The following is a 21,621-nucleotide window of genomic DNA, read 5'->3' as shown; positions in this document are numbered from 1 at the left end:
CTTCGCACCAATGGGAATAACGTAGCTCCTGAATCCTCTGTTGACAGCGGTGGGAGAGGGGCTGGTCACGTGATTATTAGCCCAGCCGTTAAACCGATGAAGCTTGTGCACAGCAGCGCGTGGGTGACGTAAGACACCGCGCACGTGAGGGCAGATCCCGGTGTGGGGAGCCCATGTGTGACGTCAGGCGCGTGGGGGGGTAGGAGCTATGTGACGTCACCTGTGGGAGAGCGCAGGCATTTAAAAGCACCTTAATGGACTTTTCAGTGGGACAACAACATTAATCACGGGTTTCATCACTGAATCCAGAGTTGTTGGATGTAAAGTCCCCTGTTATGTGTCCGGCTGTGCCGTGTTGTTGGTGGAGTGGGCAGCGTGGTGTTTGTCCCGATTCGGGTCACAACACCAGAATTGCCAGCGGGGTCCACACACAGTGTATTAGCCAACAGAAAACCTTTCGTCCCTGCAGTCTTTGTCTCCTGGTAAACTCAACACCCTGACAGTGTGGACCATAGATACCCCTTCCTCTCAGAGTCAGGGGATCATTCAGACAGCTGATCGATATATATTGGTCATTAAAATTCACCCAGATTCGTTTGGACGGATTTGACGTGGAGTTTGGGGTGTCACAATGAAAGGGCCGGATGGCCGAACTCTCTCCGCTGTCCAAACATCCTTCCAGGTGAGGCGACACTTCACCTGTGAATCTTCCGGGGTCGCCCGTTGTGTCCGCTGCTCCCGATGCGGCCGCCTCTACACTGGTGACACCGGCTCCACCGCAGTTGTGCGGGGTAGGAGTGTTTTTTTTTTATGTGGGACTCGATGTTATTGTTCCCTTTTGTGCGGAGGGGTGGGTTTTGGGGTTTGATGATTGGGATCCCGTTCTTCTTGAACCGGGGGGTGGGGTGGGAGTTTGATTTTTCTTCCTGAGCGACTTTCATGCTCTTTCTTTGTTTCGTGGTTCTATGGAGAAACAGAAACTCAGTGTTATTTATGGATAGCTGCTCTAATAATAAACTAACCTTTGAACTATCCGCTCCGTGCGGGAGTTCCCGGTGTCCAAACATTTTCATTCTGATTTCCATTCCCGCTGCTACCCGGCCTGCTGTGTTCGGCCAGCGTTTTGTTTGTGTTGCTTTGGATTTCCAGAATCTACAGACTTTGTCGTGTTTGTGATTTACCTCTCCGTTGTCCTTCCGGCCACCGGCCACTGGTGGCGCTGTATAGATCTCCAGCCACTGGTGGCGCTGTGCAGATCTCCGGCCTTCGGAGACGATGTGCAGACCTCCGGCCATCGGTGGTGCTGCGGAGAAACGCCTGCTGAACGCATGCGCGGTGCCGAGTGCCGCTGTTGCTGGCGGTTCTCCGATTCGAGCAGGGATGAGTCGGGAATGATCCCGGTGTTGTGTAGCTGCCGGAGCTGTGGGGGGGGGGGGGGGTGGTGGTTTGATTGATAAGTTCGTGGCCTAAGTTGGAAGGCCTGAAGTTATACAGCGCTCGGTGCCTGCACGTGTAGTTCAACTCTTTGAGTGAATATGCAGTAAGTTTGAAGTTAATAACTTTTGTGGTATTTCTGTTTCAGATAATTGAAAATTGCTAGGTTTTGTAAAATTGACTCCTTCCACCTTAGGCCATAAACTTATCAATCACTTCCAGTTTGTGATATCCAATTTGTGTACATGCTCATTTCATTTACTGAGCAACTGCCTTGCCCCATACGTGCAATGAGCAGGTGCACAAATTGGATGTGACATATATAGGGCTTCCTATAATGGCAAGCAGTAAACCAAGGTGAAAGAAATATATGAATTCCAGAGCTCCACAGAAATATAGTGACATTAACAAGATGACAGCCTATCATTACATTTCAGTGTATAACTGGTAAAATTAAACATATAATACTTAATTTAATAATATGACAAAATATTGCATTGTTGCACTTAACCAATTATCATAAAATATAATTATCAAGCAAGTAAAATAACTTTGTTTGCTTAGAAGCCAAAGGGTTGTTACTGAGAAAAGTTTACTTTAGGATTAGCGAGTAATCCACCATAGATGTAGCCTTACTAATACGACTGAGTCAGAGCAAACGGCAGGGCCTGCAGCGTTTAGCAGTGTTCCTCAGAGGTATAAAAATAACAGAAATAAAGCAATTCATTTTTTACAATTTTAGCCACCTAAATTGGAACCAAGTAATCAAGTATGAAAAAATAAACTCTGATGAACTATTGCAAAAGCCACGAATATTGCTGAATGTTATTCTCAAAAGTGGTGGGTTGGTAAATCTGCCTCGTACCATTTCTCTCGCAGAAATGGTTGGACGGGAAGTGTATCTGTGAGTGTCGATACAATCTCCTCACACGTCGGGTGTTACATAGTTCGACCTTTACAGATCCTGTTTAGTCTTTAAATATATAAAAAGTTAAAGAAGTTTGAATCTTTACATAAATTATTATCGCATTTATACAAATAGAAAATATCGTTGTTTGGAAGTGACAAATGTTAACGGGAGGACAGCAACCATTTGGGAGTTTTGGAAATGCATTTCATCTCATTCATTGCCTCACTAAATTACTCTTTTTCCTATCAACACAAAGAGAAAAAGAGCCTCTTTCCCATTAGCTACAGTTGGTGGAGCGAGGCCAAGGGGTTGATCCGCTATTAATGATAGTTGAAATGACGTAAAACTACCTTATAGCCCAGAAATGTTTTTTTTTTTCCATTTAGCTTGTAAAACAAAACTAAATTTATCCTGGTGTAGAAGAGGATTTTGGATGATTAGCTTGTGTATTTGATCAAAATCAGGAAGAAGATGAGCGAGCAGTGAATTTCTCTTTCATTGTTTTCAACTTCTAAACTTGGGTTTCTATGTTCATTCCTTGCTTAATATAGCTGCTTCCTGGAATCCAATGGTACCCATTGGAAAGAGCAGGGAAATGCTTGCACTTCTGTACAGGTATTTCCCAGCTTCCTTGGACAATGGGTCGAGCGAGAAGGAATTTCACAAATACCTAAATAAAAAACAGTCACAGCTCCAGGATTAAACCAAAAACGATCAAATATCCTAATGTTATTAGTGGTACTTTTCCCCACCAGCCAACACCCCCACTTCCCAACCCCCTGCTTCCGTAGAATTCCCTCTATTTAATATGTAGCTGCTGTTAAATTACCCGCTTGTTTATTTTGACTTTTTTACAGAGGTATCGGAGCAGTTGTCCGGTGAGCTCTGGTAGCACTGCACCTCTGAATGTATGATCCCTTCTCCCACCTGGTTCCATCTGCTTATCTCTGCTCATCTTGATCAATCTCTGTGCAGTCTCCTAAACCCATCTTCCTGCTTCAGTGATTTACATCTCCCATCTGGGTCATCTTCGGTCCACCCTGTATCCCACCTCCTCAATGTTATATATCAGCAATCTTTCTTCCAATCTCTGTCTTCATTGTGAAGTGTTCTTTTGTACCTTTGGCCTCGCTGAGTCATTTCCAGAATCGGCTTTTGTTAGCTGGAATGCCGGAGGGTCATCAGGTCCCATTTCTGTTGTGCATTGGTGTGGAGGTGCTCGTTTATGAACAGTGACGGGCTGACACACTGCAGCATTTTGCTGGCAGCAAAGAGTACTGGGAGAGTTGGTGCTTGGGCTCTAATCCTGTGATCGGCTTTCCAGGCAAATGGAACTGCTGGTGTTTTAGCTTTGACTTTGGTTTGAGCTTCTACAGAAGGGGCCGGATGCTCGTCCTGCAATGAAGCAGAAATTTCAAGCAGCTGGACATTGGTTGTGGGGAAATCCTAGATTGCACTACCCAGTGTGAGATGTGGGGACGATGTGTGAGACTCTCAGGGTCGGTGAGTGGCAGATTAAGCTGTGTGACTCTGAGTGGTTGGGTCCTGGGATATCATAGTTTTTAATCCAGCTAAAGTGGACCCAGGGATCGAGCTGTTTGGGCTTGTGAGGTGTTGATCGAGTATTTCTGGTCTGGGATCAGATGTTTGTTTCTGGAGTTCCTTTGGAAGCAATGACTGCCAGTCTGAAGAGAGGATGAGTTCCCATTCCATCCTCACAGGGAGAGGCTGTGAGTAAACGGGCTGTTCCGTGTTTACAACAGTAGAACTAGTCCCTGAGTCTGGTGTTCAAACTGTGTTTGGAAATCACACAGTGGAAATCAGGCAGCTGTGCTGGGGATCTGCACTAAAAACTGAAAATGTTTGAACTGAATCTGATGAAATATTATTAATTGAATTGTATTGTAAGCTGTTCCTTACCTGCAGAGTCTTTCTGGTAATTCCAGTTTCTTTTTATTTCTTGGTTTATATTTCATGAAATGGACCTGTTTTAACCTGGAAATGAAAATGGCTGTGATAATTTGTAGGCCTCCGTTAGAGTCTCTGCAGGTCTCCCCTCTCCACGCCAACGATGTTGTCCAAGGGAAGGGCATTAGGACACACACAGCTTGGCACCGGTGTCGTCGCTCAAGGACACACAGGCAGCCTCTGCCAAGGCTCAAACTAGCAACCTTCAGATCACTAGACCAATGCCTTAACCACTTGGCCACGCGCCAGCACATGTGATAGTAGAACAGTAATGAAAGCACATCTTTTCCCTGTCAATTATCCTGGAACCGATTTTTCTGTTTTTCCTGGAAATGTGTTCAGTACAGTGTTCCTAACAAGGTTTACATGAATAATCTCAGGAACGATCGGTGTTATGAATGAGGAGCATTTGATGGTTCTGGACCTGTGCTCAATGGTGTTGAGAGGGACGGTGGGGGTGGTGGAGGGATGTATGGTTAATAAACCTACCGAATGCTGAAAAGCCTGGATACAGTGGACATGGAGAGGATGTTTCCATTAGACACAGAGTCTGTGATCTGAAAACACAGTCTCAGAATAAAGATGCTTCCCCTTAAAACTCAGATGAGAAACATTTTATGGCCAAAAGATGTCTGATCTGTGGAATTTGTTGCCACAGAGGTTGGTTGAGGCTGCCATTTGGGTATATTTGTGAAGATTAATATACTGATGATTGCTGAGTAGCTTCAGGGTTACAGGAGGAAGGCAGGAATATGTTGTTGGAATAAAAATCAGCCCTGGTTGAATGGTGGACAGACCAGATGGATTGAATCACCTGATTCTGTTCCTGTGTCGTATGTCTTACCGTGACTGAATGATGGCTCCTTCTTATCCCATATCGTCTGTGACATGTGAGGGACAATAAAAGATTGTTTACTGAGATCATTACATCTGCCTTCAGTGTTTAAATTTCAGTGAGTTTTGTTCTTAGTAACATTACACAGAAATGTTTAGTTCTCCTTTTCATTATTAATGTGCTTCATTGTCTCTCTGTTTAAAGTTCGACCAGTGGTGAGAGGTTTCATGGAAGGAAAACCCCAACTGGACGCAAACCACGACTGAAGACGAGGGAACAGCAACAAGTGAACCAGCCCGAGGACTGAGAGCACCGAATGGAGAGGACCCATCTGACTCGGAGATTCCAGTGATTCAGTCAGGAGAAAGTTTGGTGAGTCTCATTTACTCAAACACTGGTCCTTTAGACATTACATACCTGTACAAAGGAAGGGAGGAAATAGTTGGGAGTGAGACTGAATGTGCCCAGCAGAACCAGTTATGCCTCTGTCAGACCCAGTTGCAATCAATCCAGGTCTGGTAATGTGCTTCCAGCAGCCCGGCCCTTTGAAACCACTCCCATTCCCTCACAGTGGTTACTCAGTAAAAGATCCTGCATCCTCTGAAGTAGCTTTTGGTCAGATCTGAGTGGGGAGAGGGAAAGAGAGGGGAGTTTTTTTACTGACTGTCTTTCAAAAACAGTATTTGTTTGAACTTGCTGCAAACTCTCTACCCATACCCTGTACTTTCTCAACCAAATTATTGACATAGATTACAAGTAGCAATGGGTGTAACCCCAGGGAACGTCACTAAGCATGGAACTCGAGTCCAAGAAACTGCCTCTCACCATCACCCTCTGCCTCCTACCACCCAGCCATTCCCAGACTCTGGGGCTCTGTAACAAACTCAATGTTAACAGGAAGATTAGTCAGTGATTAAGATGATGAGAGAATTGTGGCCTCCTGAAAGGACACGCGAGCTGAGCTGTCTGATTCACTGGACCAGTTCCACCCTCGTTGACAACGTAATTTACCCGTTGCCCATCCACCCACGTCATATCACCCACAGTACCCCAACCACTCTCTGTCCCGCCAGTGGCCCCACACCCTTCTGACCATTCACCCCACACCGACACATAGACAGGCCCCCTTCACCCACGTCCACCCTCCCAGCTTGGGGAACCACAACAAACTGATCCCGCGATCCCGACACGGTGCAAAACTAAAACCAGGGATGCAAGACTGGAGAGCCCGGAGCCTCCAGCTGTCCGGCTCGGTCCCACCCCTTTCCCACAGCAATCAGCCCTCGATTTACACAAACCCGAGATTAACCCCTTCCTCACCGCCACCTGAACAGGAGAAACACCCGCATCAGCTGGGGTTGAGCTGCAGTTGGTCCCCATATGAGTTAAAGCTCCCCGCTGTCGGATATGGAGACCAGAATCGTACGCGGTAAAACCACATAACAATTACAGCACGGAAAAAGGCCATCTCGGCATTCCTAGTGCGTGCCGAACGCTTACTCTCACCTAGTCCCACTGACCTGCACTCAGCCCATAATCCTCCATTCCTTTCCTGTCCATATACCTATACAAATTTTTTTTTAATGAAAAAATCGAACCTACCTCTACCACTTCCACTAGAGGCTCGTTCCACACAGTTACCACTCTCTGAGTAAAGAAGTTACCCCTCATGTTACCCCTAACCTTTTGCCCCTTAACTCTCAACTCATGTCCTCTTGTTTGAATCTCCCCTACACTCACTGGAAAAAGCCTATCCACATCAACTCTATCAATCCCCGCATAATTTTAAATACTTCTATCAAGTCCCCCCCTCGACCTTCTATGCTCCAAAGAATAAAGACCTAACTTGTTCAACCTTTCTCTGTAACTTAGGTGCTGAAACCCAGGTAACATTCTAGTAAATCTCTGTTCTCTCTTGACATCTTACGTATAATTTGGTGACCAGAACTGTATATAGTGCTCCAAATCTGGCCTCACCAATGCTTTGTACAATTTTAACATTACATCCCAACTCCTATACTCAGTGCTCTGATTTATAAAGGTCAGCATACCAAAAGCTTTCTTCACCACCACATGAGCTTCCTCCTTCAGGGAAATATGCACCATTAGTCCTAGATTTCCTCACACTGTCTACAAGCTTTCTCTATTTGTGAACTAACCTCCTCTCTCCTAGACTCTTCAATTTGATTCCCACCACCCAACCATTCTAGTTTAAAGTCTCCCCAGTAGCCTTCACAGATCTCCCCACCAGGATATTGGACCCCTAGGTTTCAATTGCAATCCGTCCTTTTTGTACAGGTCACTCCTGCCCCAAAAGAGGTCCCAATGATCCAGAATCTTGAATCCCTGCCCCCTGTTCCAATCCCTCAGCCACGCATTTATCCTCCACCTCATTCCATTACTACTGTCACTGTCACGTGGCACAGGCAGTAATCCCGACATTTCTACCTTTGCAGACCTTCTTCTCAACTCCCTTCCTAGCTCCCTATATTCTCCTTTCAGGACCTCTTCCCTTTTCCTACCTATGTCATTGGTACCTATATGTACCACGACCTCTGGCTCCTCACCCTCCCACTTCAGGATATGTTGGATGTGATCAGAAACATCCCAGACCCTGGCACCAGGGAGGCAAACTACCATCCGGGTCTCCTGACTGCTTACACAGAATCGCCTATCTGACCCACAAACTATTGAGTCCCCTATTGCTACTGTCTTCCTCTTCCTTTCCCTACCCTTCTGAGTTACAGGGCCGGACACTGTGCCGGAGCCACGGCCGCTGTTGCTTCCCCCAGGTAGGCTGTTTCCACCCACCCCCCCAACCAACAGTACTCAAACAGGAGTACTTATTGTCAAGGGGTACAGCCACTGGGGTACTCTCTAGTACCTGACTCTTCCCCTTCCCCATCCTAACCGTGACCCACCTGTCTGCCTCCCGTGGCCCCGGTGTGACCACCTGCCTGTAACTCCTCTCTATCACCTCCTCACTCTCCCTGACCAGACGAAGGTCATCGAGCTGCAGCTCCAGTACCCTGGCACAGTCCCTTAGGAACTGCAGCTCAGCGCACCTGGTGCAGATGTGCACGTCCGGGAAGCTAGGAGACTCTGGGACCTCCCACATCCGACACCGAGAACAGCAAGCTGCCCTCACACTCATAATTCCCAGCATGGAACCGTAATCCCACGGTGGATTTGTTCGGTGACTTGTGAACAGACGTGATTAATGTCCCTGCAACTGGGGACTGCATAAATAGTCTAATAATTGTAATCAGACACACAGTCTCCTCGCCTTTCTCCCTCACCCCTAGCTACTTACCCCATTTCCCTCACCACACCCTCCTCACAGTTCCTCTTCCTCATAGGGCCCTCTACTCCAGCCCTCCCTTCTTGCTCCCTCTCTCCCTCACTGTCTCAACTCTCCCTCACCCCTTCCTTATCATCGCCCCTCTCAATCATCCCTCTTCCCTATCCCTCTCAGTTACACTGCTACTTGACCAGTCTCCCACTCTCTTTCACCCCTTTCCTTGCGCTCTCCTTTTTTGCCACTCTCTCTACCCCTCTAGTAATAAATCGTACTCCTCGCTCTTGTTTCTCTTCATCTCCTCACTCTGTCATGCCTCTTTTCATTTCTCTCTCACTCTCTCCCTCTGCATCTCTCCATCTTTCTCTTACTCTTCCATTCTCTCTCCCATTCCACAATCCGTCCCTACCCCTATCACCCGCCAGCCCACTCTCAATATCAGTCACCCTCTGTCTTCCCCTCTCCATCTCCTCCTCTCTCACGCACCTCAATCAAACTTGTCTCTCACTCACTCACCTCCGCCACTCTGTAACCGCCTCCATTACCGGCTCTCAACCTCTCTATCTCTCTCCCTACATCCCACCCTCCCCCCTCTCTCAAACACTCTCCCTGCTGGCTCCCGTATCCCACACTGTCTTCCCCTCTTTCTCACCCTCTAAATCTGCCACTCACCCCACGCGTTCTCCCTCTTCGCTCCCTGTCAGTCCTCCTCCTCCTCCTCCCCCTCTCTCCCATCACACCCCGCGCTCTCCACCCCATCCCATACAGTGGTATGCAAACGGCTGGGCACCACAGGTCAAACTTCCTGTTACTGTGAATAGTTAAGTGAGTAGAGGGTGAACTGGTCTCCAAAAGTCATAAAATTAAAGACAAAACATTCTTTTCAACATTTTAAGCAAGATTAGTGTATTATTAAAAACAAAAAATGCTGGCAGAACTCAGCAGGCCTGACAGCATCTATGGGAGGAGGTAGTGACAACGTTTCAGACTGAAACCCTTCATCAGGAGTTTAGTGCATTATTTCTGTTTTTGTACAATTTTAGAGTGGGAAAAAAAAAGGAAAGGAGCACCATGGAAAAGTTTGGGCACCCCAAGAGATTTGAGATCTCAGTTAAATTTTACCAAGGTCTTAGACCTGAATTAGCTTGTTAGGACAATGGCTTGTTCACAGTCATCGTTAGGACAGGTTATGCAAATTGCAAAGCTTTATAAATACCCTGACTCCTCAAACAGTCTGGGGCCTGGGATGGTGGTGAGGGAAGAAGTGTGGGGGCAGGTGTAGCACTTCTTCCGTTTGCAGGGATGAGTGCCCGGAGGGAGGTCCATGGGAAGGGATGGGGGAGATGAATGGACAAGGGAGTCGCGTAGGGAGCGATCCCTGCGGAAAGCCGAGAGAGGGGGGAAGGTGAAGATGTGGTTGGTGGTGGGATCACGTAGGAGGTGGCGGAAGTTGTGGAGGATTATTCGTTGGATCTGTAGGCTGGTAGGGTGATAGGTGAGGACCGGGGACTCTATCCCTGGTGGGCTGGCGGGGGGATGGGGTGAGGGCAGAGGTGCGTGAAATACGGGAGACGCGATGGAGGGCAGAGTTGGTAGTGGACGAAGGGAAGCCCCTTTCTTTAAAAAAGGAAGACATCTCCTTTGTCCTAGAATGAAAGGCTTCATCCTGAGAGCAGATGCGGCGGAGGCGGAGGAATTGAGATAAAGGGATAGCATTTTTGCAGGAGACAGGGTGGGAGGAGGAATTGTCTAGGTAGCTGTGGGAGTTATTTGCTTTGTAGTAGACTTTGGTGGACAGGGTGTCTCCAGAGATCGAAACAGAAAGATATAGAAAGGGGAGGAAGGTGTCGGAAATAGACCAGGTGAATTTGAGGGTGGGGTGAAAGTTGGAGGCGAAGTTAATGAAGTCCCAGGCCCCAGACAGTCCTTTCAGGTGAGGCACCACTTCACTTGCAAGTCAACTGGGATGATATACTGTATCCGGTGTTCCCGATGTGGCCATTTATACATTGGGGAGACCCGCCGCAGACTGGGAGACCGTTTCGCCGAACACAGGCGCTCTGTCCTCCAGCAGTGGCGGGATCTCCCTGTGGCCACACATTTCAATTCCACAGACCACTCCCACTCCAACATGTCTGTCCATGGCCTCCTCTACCGTCAAGATGAGGCCAAACGCAGGTCGATGGAGCAATACCTTATCTCCCGCCTAGGTAGCCTCCTACCTGCCGGCATGAACATCCAATTCTCTGCCCTCCATTGAAACTCCTGCCCCACGCCCTTACCCCCATCCCTGTCTATTATTTTAGTCTGTTTCTGTGTTGTACATTTCTAGAAGAACCTGAAATATTACAACAATTCACTCTAAGCCCTTTTAACAGCTGTGCGGACCAACCATTCACCTCAGCAGGAATTTTTTATATGGCGTTAAAACTGTGGCACTTTACGTTAATAATACATAAAAGAAAATCCCAGCTGCACATCAAGAAAGACTATTTGCATGAGACTGTTCCAGTTCCTGTGGGGCCAGGACCCATGCAGCTCAGGAGGAAGAGGGAATAATACCAATGGAGAGAGTCAAACTGAGCCAGGGTACAAATTGGAGACGGCAGAAATGCCCCATTCTTATAGAGACAGGAAGAGCATCAGAGAATTGATGGTCATTCCAGATACCAGCACTGTGCACAGTCAGGAGATGATATCTCTGTCCAGCTTGTTTTGAACCTCACTGTAACCGTGTGATACCAAATCAAACCTTGGCAACTCAAGTGATCTCATCTGAAATGTTGTCCTACACACATTGATGGATTTTGAAAATCTTTTTACAGGTTAAAAATGAGAAGGAATTTGTCTCCAGGAATCTCAAACTTGGCACACCAGTTTTGCTGTCTCTGTCCAGATATTTAAGAAGTGGAGCAAGGGATTCAATCGACCATCCTTCCTGCTCAGACTGTGGGGAGGGATTTATTCGGTCATCTGACCAACTGGCACGCCCGTCATTTTACACAGGAGAAAGGCCATTCACCTGCTCAGATAGTGGGAATGGATTCACTTGGTTATCACAATTGAAGGTACATCGGCAAGTTCACACTGGGCAAGGCCATTTACCTGTTCTGTGTGTGAGAAGGGGTTCAGTCTGTCTTCCCATCTGTGGACACACCAGTCAGTTCACACTGGGCAGAGGCTGGTCATCTGAAGAATTTGTGGAGAAGGATTCACTCGGTCATCTGATCTAATGGCTCACCAGCTAGTTCACTACGGGGAGAGGCCTTTCACCTGCTCGGACTGTGGGAAGAGATTCATTCAGTCATCCACCCTACTGGTACATCAGCGAGTTCACACTGGAGAGAAGCCGTTCACCTGCTCGGACTGCGGGAAGAGATTCACTCAGTTAACCCACCTACAGAGTCATCAGCGAGTTCACACGGGGGAGAGGCCATTCACCTGCTCAGAATGTGGGAAAGGATTCACTGAGTTATCCAGCCTACAGAGACATCAGCGAGTTCACACTGGGGAGAAGCCATTCACCTGCTCAGAATGTGGGAAGAGATTCACTCAGTCATCCACTCTACTGAGACATCAGGGAGTTCACACTGGGGAGAAGCCATTCACCTGCTCAGAATGTGGGAAGAGATTCACTCAGTCATCCACCCTACAGAGTCATCAGCGAGTTCACACTGGAGAGAAACCATTCACCTGCTCAATCTGTGGGAAGAGATTCACTCACTGTTCCAGCTTACAGAGACATCGGCAAGTTCACACTGGGGAGAGGCCATTCATCTGCTGAGAATGTGGGAAGGGATTCAGTCCCCAACTACTGGCACACCAGTCAATTCACAATGGGGAGTGGCCTTTGTTATGAATCTCTAGGTTTTGTTTGCTGTGGACTGTCACTTTAAGAGAGTGAGAGAGAGAGAAATGAAGAAGGTGAATCAGTTTGACTTGCAGCCTTTTTACATCGCTCGCAGCTTGTTTAGTTTTAACCGAGGACACAGACACTCAGAGTCAGATGGGGATGAAGGAGGAAAAATGGAAGGATCGAAACCAGGGAACCAGTGGGCAAGGGTCTCTGTTTGGAATTTTCCTATGCCCACAAGGGTGGGTTACTTATCGATTCAGGAAACGTCGAATGTGTGGTTGTTACCTTGTTTGATCCATAGGAGTGGATCTGTTTTGGGGTATTCTGTGAAGACCACTGATGTGTTAACCCTTGCCTAGATGTGGTGTGGTAATTCACTTGACGATACCTCTTGTGCCAAGTCACTTTCGGTGATAGTTCGTATGTGGATTTGGAACGATGACAGATAAAATCTACAGCGACTGTTCTCTCATTTTACCACCATGGAACCTGTGGAATTCAACATAATTGCCTTCTCTCGACATTTACCCTGAATTACAAATATCTCTCTCATCACCTATTCCATGGTTGAACTGAACTTTCATACTTTACCATCTCAAGACTCCAAGCCTTGTTTCCCCCGAGAATAGTTTGGGAGTTATATTTACACACATATATACACATGACACTTAACTTTTGTTTATCTTTCTTAAGTTACTATATTATAAGTGGATTGTATTAAAGATTGTTTTAACATCAAAAACAGACTCCAGGTGTAGTCCATTGCTGCTGGTTCGTTTCTAAAGCGTAACAATTCAGAATAAAATTGGGGCCTGCAACCAGAATATGAACAGATTTGGGGGTGTATTGATTAGTTATCGATTTCATTGGGGAAATTTGATTTTGATTTATTTGTGTGTGGAAAATCAGCAGCAACGGATGTTGATAGATGTCTGGAAGCACCAACATCTGAGGCATTAGAAGTTACCAGAAGGATTGAGTTGTTGAGTACTGCTAGAAGGTTCAAACTTGCTAAGGGGAAATCGACAATGAGGAGGGCACAGATGCAGAGGGTAATAGCTGAACATTATGTATCTGAGGGTGTGTATAAAGTGGAGGAGTTGGAGGTGTTTCCTGAAAGTAAACATCGTGAGCTTGAGCTCCAGGACAAGCGAGAAAAAATTAAAGATGGAAGCTGCGGAAAGGCAGAGGCAGCTTGAAACTAGACAGGCAGAAAAACAGAGGGAGGAAGCAGTAAGACGGGCTGTTTGAGCTGGAAAAGATAGAGAGATTGCAGCAAAGGGGTCTAGCGTTAGACTCTAGTGATAAGTTGAGGCCAGTCAGGAAGTTAAATTGGTACCACCATTTGACGAGGTAGAGGTTGATAAATACTTCTGGCATTTTGAGAAGTTTGCTCAGAGTTTAAAGTGGCCAAGAGAGGGTTGGCATATTCTCTTACAAAGTGCAATTCAGGGGAACGCTTAGCAAGCCGATTCTGCTTTGGCAGTTGATGAAGCAGCTGATTATAGAACACAGAATAGTACAGCACAGTACAGGCCCATCGGCCCACAATGTTGTGCCAACCCTTAAACCGTGCATCCCATATATCCCCCCAACACCTTAAATTTCTCCATATTCCTGTCTAGTAGCCTTTTGAATTTCACTATATCTGCTTCCACCACAGACTCAGGCAGTGCATTCCACACACCAACCACTCTCTGAGTAAAAAAAACCTTCCTCTAATATCCCCCTTGAACTTTCCACCCCTTGCCTTAAACCTACGTCCTCTTGTATTGAGCAGTGGTGCCCTGGGGAAGAGGTGCTGGCTGTCCACTCTATCTATGCCTCTTAATATCTTGTATACCTCTATCATGTCTCCTTTCATCCTCCACCACTCCAGAGAGTAAAGTCCTAGCTCCCTTAATCTCTGATCATAACGCATGCTGACTAAACCAGGCAGCATCCTGGTAAATCTCCTCTGTACCCTTTCCAATGCTTCCACATCCTTCCTATAGTGAGGCGACCAGAACTGGACACTGTACTCCAAGTGTGGCCTAACTAGAGTTTTATAGAGCTGCATCATTAACTTGCAACTCTTAAACTCTATCCCTCGACATATGAAAGCTAACACCCCATAAGCTTTCTTAACTACCCTATCTACCTGTGAGGCAACTTTCAGAGATCTGTGGACATGTACCCCAGACCCCTCTGCTCTTCCACACCACCAAGTATCCTGCCATTTACTTTGTACTCTGCCTTGGAGATTTCACCTTCCAAAATGTACCACCTCACACTTCTGAGAGTAGAAGCAAAAAGTAGTAAGGTGAAAAGTAAAAGTGGCAGGCAGGCAAATCCAGGGCAAAAATCAAAAAGGGCCAGTTTTCAACATAATTGTATAAGGGCTAAGAGTGTTTAAAAACAAGGCTGAAGGCTTTGTGTGTCACTGCATGAAGCATTTGTAACAAGGTGAATGAATTGAATGTGCAAATAGTTATTAATGAATATGATATAGTTGGGATCAAAGAGACATGGCTCCCAGGTAACCCAGGATGGGAGTTCAACATCCAGGGATATTCAATATTCAGGAGGGATAGACAGGGAAGAAAAGGAGGTGGGGTAGCGTTGCTGGTTAGAGAGGGGATTAATGCAATAGAAAAGAAGACATTAGCCTGGAGGATGTGGAATCAATATGGGTAGAGCGGCGTAACACTAAGGGGTAGAAAACTCTGGTGGGAGTTGTGTTCATGCCACCTAACAGTAGTAGTGAGGTTTGGGATGGCATTAAACAGGAAATTAGAAATGCGTGCCATAAAGGAATAGCAGTTATAATGGGTGAGTTCAATCTACATATAGATTGAGTGAACCAAAATGGTAAGGGTGCTGAGGAAGAGGATTTCTTGGAATGTATGTGAGATAGTTTTCAGAACCAAAATGTCGAGGAACCAGCTAGAGAGCAAGCCATTCTAGACTGAGTATTATTGAGCGATGAGGAAGGGTTAGTTAGCAATCTTGTCGTGCGAGGCCCCTTGGTTAAGTGACCATAATCCGGTGGAATTCTTCATTAAGATTGAGAGTGACATAGTTAATTCAGAAACAAAGGTTCTGAACTTAAAGAAGGGTAACTTTGAAGGTATGAGACAGGAATTTGCTAAGATAGACTGGCAAATGATAATTAAAGGGTTGATGGTGGATATGCAATCGCAAGCATTTAAAGATCACATGGATGAACTACAACAAGTGTTCATCCCTGTTGGCAAAAGAATAAACCTGGGAAGGTAGTGCACCCATGGCTAACAAGGAAAATTAGGGATAGTATCAATTCCAAAGAAGAATCATACAAATTAGCCAGAAAAGGTGGCACACCTGAGGACTGGGAGAAATTCAGAGTCCAGCAGAGGAGGACAATGGGATTAATTAGGAAAGGGAAAAAAGATTATGAGAGAAAGCTGGCAGGGAACATAAAAACTGACTGTAAAAGCTTTTATAGCCTTTTAAAGAAAATGATTGGTTAAGACAAATGCAGGTCCCTTACAGTCAGAAACAGGTGAATTGATCATGGGGAATATGGCAGACCAATTGTATAACAACTTGGGTTCTGTTTTCTCTAAGGAGGACATAAATAATCTTCTGGAAATATTAAGGGACCGAGGGTCTAGTGAGATGGAGGAACTGAGGGAAATACATGTTAGTAGGGAAGTGGTGTTAGGTAAATTGAAGGGATAAAAGGCAGTTAGCTCCCCAGGGCCAGATGGTCTGCATCCCAGAGTGCTTAAGGAAGTAGCCCAAGAAAAGGTTGATGCATCAGTGATAATTTTTCAAAACTCTTTAGATTCTGGATTAATTCCTGAGGATTGAAGGGTGGCTAATGTCACCCCACTTTTTAAAAAAGGAGGGAGAGAGAAACCGGGGAATTATAGACTGGTTAGCCTGACATTGGTGGTGGGGAAAATGCTAGTGAGTTATCAAAGATGTGTTAACAGCACATTTGGAAAGCAGTGAAATCATCGGACAAAGTCAGCATGGATTTGTGAAAGGAAAATCATGTCTGACAAATCTTATAGAATTTTTTGAGGATGTATCTAGTAGAGTGGATAGGGGACAAGCAGTGGAAGTGGTATATTTGGATTTTCAAAAGGCTTTTGACAAGGTCTCATACAGGAGATTAGTGTGCAAACTTAAAACACATGGTGTTGGGGGTATGGTATTGAAGTGGATAGAAAATTGGCAGACAGGAAGCAAAGAGTGGGAATAAATGGGACCATTTCAGAATGGCAGGCAGTGACTAGTGGGTTACTGCAAGGCTCAGTGCTGGGACCCCAGTTGTTTATAATATTTATCAATGATTTAGACAAGGGAATTAAATGCAGCATCTCCAAGTTTGCAGATGACATGAAGCTGAGTGGCAGTGTTAGCTGTGAGGAGGATGCTGGGTGACTTGGATAGGTTAGTTGAGTGGGCAGATTCATGGCAGATGCAATTTAATGTGGATAAATGTGAGGTTCTTCACTTTGGTGGCAAGAGCAGGAAAACAGATTATTATCTGAATGGTGGCCAATTAGCAAAAGGGGAGGTGCAACAAGGCCTGGGTGTCATTGTACACCAGTTATTGGAAGTGGGCATGCAGGTACAGCAGGCGGTGAAAAAGGCAAATGGTATGTTGGCATTCATAGCACGAGGATTCAAGTACAGGAGCAGGGAGGTTCTACTGCAGTTGTACAAGGCCTTCGTGAGAACACACCTGGAGTATTTTGTGCAGTTTTGGTCCCCTAATCTGAGGAAAGACATTCTTGCCACAGAGGGAGTACAAAGAAGGTTCATCAGATTGATTCCTGGGATGGCAGGACTTTCATATGAGGAAAGACTAGGCTTATACTCGCTGGAATTTAGAAGATTGAGGGGGGATCTAACTGAAACGTGTAAAATTCTAAAGGGATTGGACAGGCTAGATGCAGGAAGATTGTTCCCGATGTTGGAGAAGTCCAGAATGAGGGGTCACAGAGGGGTCACAGATAAAGGGGAAGCATTTTGGGACCGAGATGAGGAAAAACTTCTTCGCACAGAGAGTGGTGAATCTGTGGAGTTCTCTGCCACAGGAAACAGTTGAGGCCAGTTCATTGGCTATATTTAAGAAGGAGTTAGATATGGCCATTCTGGCTAAAGGGACCGTGGGTACGGAGAGAAAGCAGGTACAGGGTTCTGAGTTGGATGATTAGCCATGATCATACTGAATAGTGGTGTGGGCTCGAAGGGCCGAATGGCCTACTACTGCACCTATGTTCTATGTTTCTATCATCCGAACATCAACTCCCTAATCATTCTGCATCACTTATTAATTCCTTTTTAATTGATTATGGCATAATTGAAATTTGGAGGGATATGCATCCTAGTGATAGAGAATACTCTTTTCTTTCTCACATGTTCATAATAAATATTCGAAAATTGACTATTTTATAGTCGACCCTCAATTTCTATTTAATGTTCAGAAATGTGAATATGATGCAATTGTTATCTGTGATCATACTCCTTTAAGCCTAATATTTGAACTGAAAGATGTTGCTTCTACCAGACCACTTAGGTGTTTTCCAGAACATTTGTCAACAAAGCTCTGAATTTGTTGAGTTTATTGAAGCTCAGATAAAAAATTTCTTTTTCTCTTTAATAACACAGGAAATGTCTCAAAGTTAGTAATTTTGGATACATTAAAAGACTTTAGGTGGTCAGTTTATTTCATATATAGCTAAACTGAAGAAACAGAATGGAATTAGATAAAATCTCAAAACAAATTAAAGAATTAGATAAAATCAATGCTATCTCTCCAAGTGTTGCTTTGTTTAAAACAGGAGTGGAATTACAATCACGGTATAATTTATTACTAACATATCCTATGGAAGGATATTTAGTTAAATTGAAAAGTCCGTTTTATATTTTTTGGGATAAAAATAATAAGCACTTAGCTTCCCAATTAATGGCAGCTGGAGCTGAAAGACAATGTTTAAAGATTCGTAAAAATAATGGAGATATATCAAGTAACGATGAAGACATCAATAATACTTTTCAGGATTTTTATTCTGATCTTTATAGATCTCAACTTTCTGCAGATTCCTCCAAAATGAAGGCTTTATTTTTACATAAGATTAAATTTACTCACATTACTGTTGAAGATCAACAGATGCCTGATGCTCCAATTATTGAGCATGGAATTCAGAAAGCTATGTTGTTAATGCAGTCAGGTAAAGCTCCTGGACTTGATGAGTATTTGGTAGGATTTTACATAAAAATTGAAAGGTTACTTTCTCCATACCTTTTGGAAATATTTCATGAATCCTTTGAGAAAGGTAGTTTACCTTCTCTATTTCCTTAGCTTCTATTTCCTTAATCCTTAAGAAAGATAAAAATCCTACTGAATGTTCATCATATAGACCTATTTCGTTATTAAATTTGGATTCAAAATTTCTCTCTAAGATAATGTCTAACCACTTGGAAAATATTTTAACTAAGATTACCTCGATGGATCAAACAGGCTTTATTAAAGGCCGTTACTGTTTCTCCAATGTTCAGAGATTGATGAACATTATATATTCATCTCTATCTAAGGAACCCCAATGTGTTATCTCTTTCGATGCAGAAAAGGCATTTGAAAGAGTTGATTGGTCATATTTGTTTAAAGTTTTAGAAAAAAAATTGGCTTTGGTAATAATTTCAATAGGTGGATTCAAATGATTTATAAGAATCCTATTGCCACAGTTATTACTAATAATTTCAGGTCCCCTTTTTTCACGTTCACGGGCACAAGACAGGGTTTTCCATTATGCCCTTCATTATTTAATCTTGTACTGGAGCCTTTGGCCATAAAACTCTGTGAAGCTAAAAATAATCATGGTATTTCTATAAATTGAACCATACATAAGATTTCTCTTTACACAGGTGATCTTTTGGTTTTTATTTCAAACCCTGTGGAATCAATTCCTAATCTTTTGGAAACACAAAGATTTTGGTAAATTTTCAGGATATAAACTTCAATAAAAGGGAATTGTTTCAATTAAATGCCCCTGTGTTTATATATAATGATATTCCATTTAAAATTGTTCATTCTTTTAAATATTTAGGTATTATAATTACTAAAAAATATAAAGATCTTTATAAAGCTAATGTAGTTCTTTCAATGGACTCCATGAAACAACTATTTTCTGGATGGTATTCACTTACTCTTTCTTTAATGGGTCGTACCCATGCCATGAAAATGATGATTTTACCTAGATTTTTATATATTTTTCAGAAAATTTTCTTTTCATGAATCTTCTATTTCCTTAATTTGAATTATTTTAAATGGTTCCCTTCCAATTTTATTTTACATAAAAAGATTTTTATATATTTTCAAAAAAAAAGTTTGATCAAACTGACTCACTTATCTCGTCCTTTATTTGGAACAATAAGGGACCAAAAATTAATAAGTATCATTTACAATAATCTAAAAAAAATGGTGGTCATGCACTTCCTAATTTAAGACTATTATGGGGCTGTTAATATTCGACAATTATGATTTTGGCTATATTGGCTTGATAAGAGCCCAAAACCAGCTTGGATTGATTTGGAATTAAAAGCTGTCAAACAATTTCATTTAATCTCATTATTAGGAGCTCCACTACATTTACTGCTCTCTAAAATTCCAAATTTAAATCTCTACGCAGTCATTAAACAGTCCTTACGGATTTTGTTTCAGTTTCACAATTTTTAAAATTTTAAACAACTTAAATTGTCTGGTTCTTTATATCGAATTTTTTTATTTAAACCTTCAATAACTGATCCCATTTTTCTCCTGTGGAGAAATCACGGGATCCGTTCTTTTGCAGATTTATTTTGTGATGGCTGATTGATGACTTTTGAAGAGTTAATTAGCAAATATTCTCTCTCTCATATACACTGCAATATTTTCAGGTTAGACATTTTTTTTACAAGAATACTTATCTAAGTTTCTATATATGCAAGAACCTGATTTGTTGGATACAATTTTGAATTTGAATCCCGTAGTAAGAGGTTCCATTGGTAGAATTTATAATTTATGTTTACTATAAAAAGGTATCCTCTCACTAAAGATTAAAAAAGATTGTGAGAGAGAACTTCATATGACCTTTGTTAATGAAGATTGGTTGCGAGTTCTGAAAATAGTAAATTCTTCTTCGATATGTGCCAATCACGGTTTAATTCAATTTAAAATTGTTCACCGTTATTATTTAACAAAGGTAAGATATCCAAAATATTTCATAACATAGACAATAACTGTGATAGGTGTAAAACTGAAATAGCCACTTTGTCACATATATTCTGGTCATGTTCTTCATTAAAATCTTTTTGGAAATCTTTGTTTTCTACAATTTCTAAAGCTCTGAAAATTAATTTACAACCTAATACATTGACTGTTTTAATTGGAATAGTTCCACATCATATTCAGGGTATTGCATCTTCACAGAAACATATAATTGCATTTGTTACATTGTTGGCAAGAAGGGCTATTTCATTAAAGTGGAAGGATACCTCTGTCCCTACATTAATTCAATGGTTTTCTCAAGTAATGTTATATCTGGGTTTGGAAAAGAAAAATGGAAGTAGAACTTTTGATCCTTGATTCGATTTTGAGAGAACATGGGGCTGTTTTGCCAAATTATTTAATTTGAACTATTTTATATGGTTTCCTTCCAATTTTATTTTATATAAGGATGAATTGGCAGTGAATGATTCTTTTTCTTTATATATATATATATATATATAGAGGGAGGGAGAGGGAGAGAGAGGGAGATAAATAATGGTAAGATGTATTGCTCTGAGAGTTGATTCCTAATGTTTTTTTTCTCTTTTCCCTTTTTTTGTAGTTAGGGTTTGTAGTGGGGTTTCTTCTTTTTAGTTAGTTGGGGTTCTCCTTTTTCCCTTCTTTTCCTTATATATATATATATATATATTCATTTTCATATATTTTGATAAGCTTTTTTTTCTTCAGCTTTATTAATTGTATATATCAATATATATCAACTTGTTGAAGTTTTGTATCATTTTATAGCTGTAGATTATGCATCAATAAAAAGTTTCTGAAAATGAAAATGGAGATTCATTATTTTTGTTAAAGGATTTATGATTTAATCATGATGGCATGAAGTCGATCTGGTATTGAATTGAGAAGCGGCAAGACCTTTCCTGAAATGGAACAAACGGAACAAATAAAGAAATCGGAGAAATCTGTTACTTTCGCAAAAATACATGATATGAAACTTGAATTTGGTTCGCTTACAGATGACGGATGCCAACAGAAAGCTTGACAAATCTATCTCGACTGTTCAAGAATCTCTGAA

The 21,621-nt window shown here is 43.0% G+C and overlaps 1 protein-coding gene across 1 annotated transcript; it reads left to right on the top strand.

The window, feature by feature from the left end:
* Nucleotides 1–1,491: 1,491 nt before the first annotated feature.
* Nucleotides 1,492–21,151, top strand: LOC132386456 (gastrula zinc finger protein XlCGF49.1-like). Its single transcript, XM_059958746.1, has 4 exons — nucleotides 1,492–1,540; nucleotides 5,352–5,519; nucleotides 11,271–12,213; nucleotides 21,148–21,151. The coding sequence occupies exons 3-4, from the start codon at nucleotides 11,678–11,680 to the stop codon at nucleotides 21,149–21,151; spliced, it is 540 nt and encodes a 179-aa protein (XP_059814729.1). The 5' UTR covers nucleotides 1,492–1,540; nucleotides 5,352–5,519; nucleotides 11,271–11,677.
* Nucleotides 21,152–21,621: the final 470 nt, after the last annotated feature.

This window comes from Hypanus sabinus, unplaced genomic scaffold, assembly GCF_030144855.1.
Source record: "Hypanus sabinus isolate sHypSab1 unplaced genomic scaffold, sHypSab1.hap1 scaffold_117, whole genome shotgun sequence".
NCBI lineage: Eukaryota > Metazoa > Chordata > Chondrichthyes > Myliobatiformes > Dasyatidae > Hypanus > Hypanus sabinus.
This window is presented reverse-complemented; position numbering and strand designations above follow the sequence as displayed.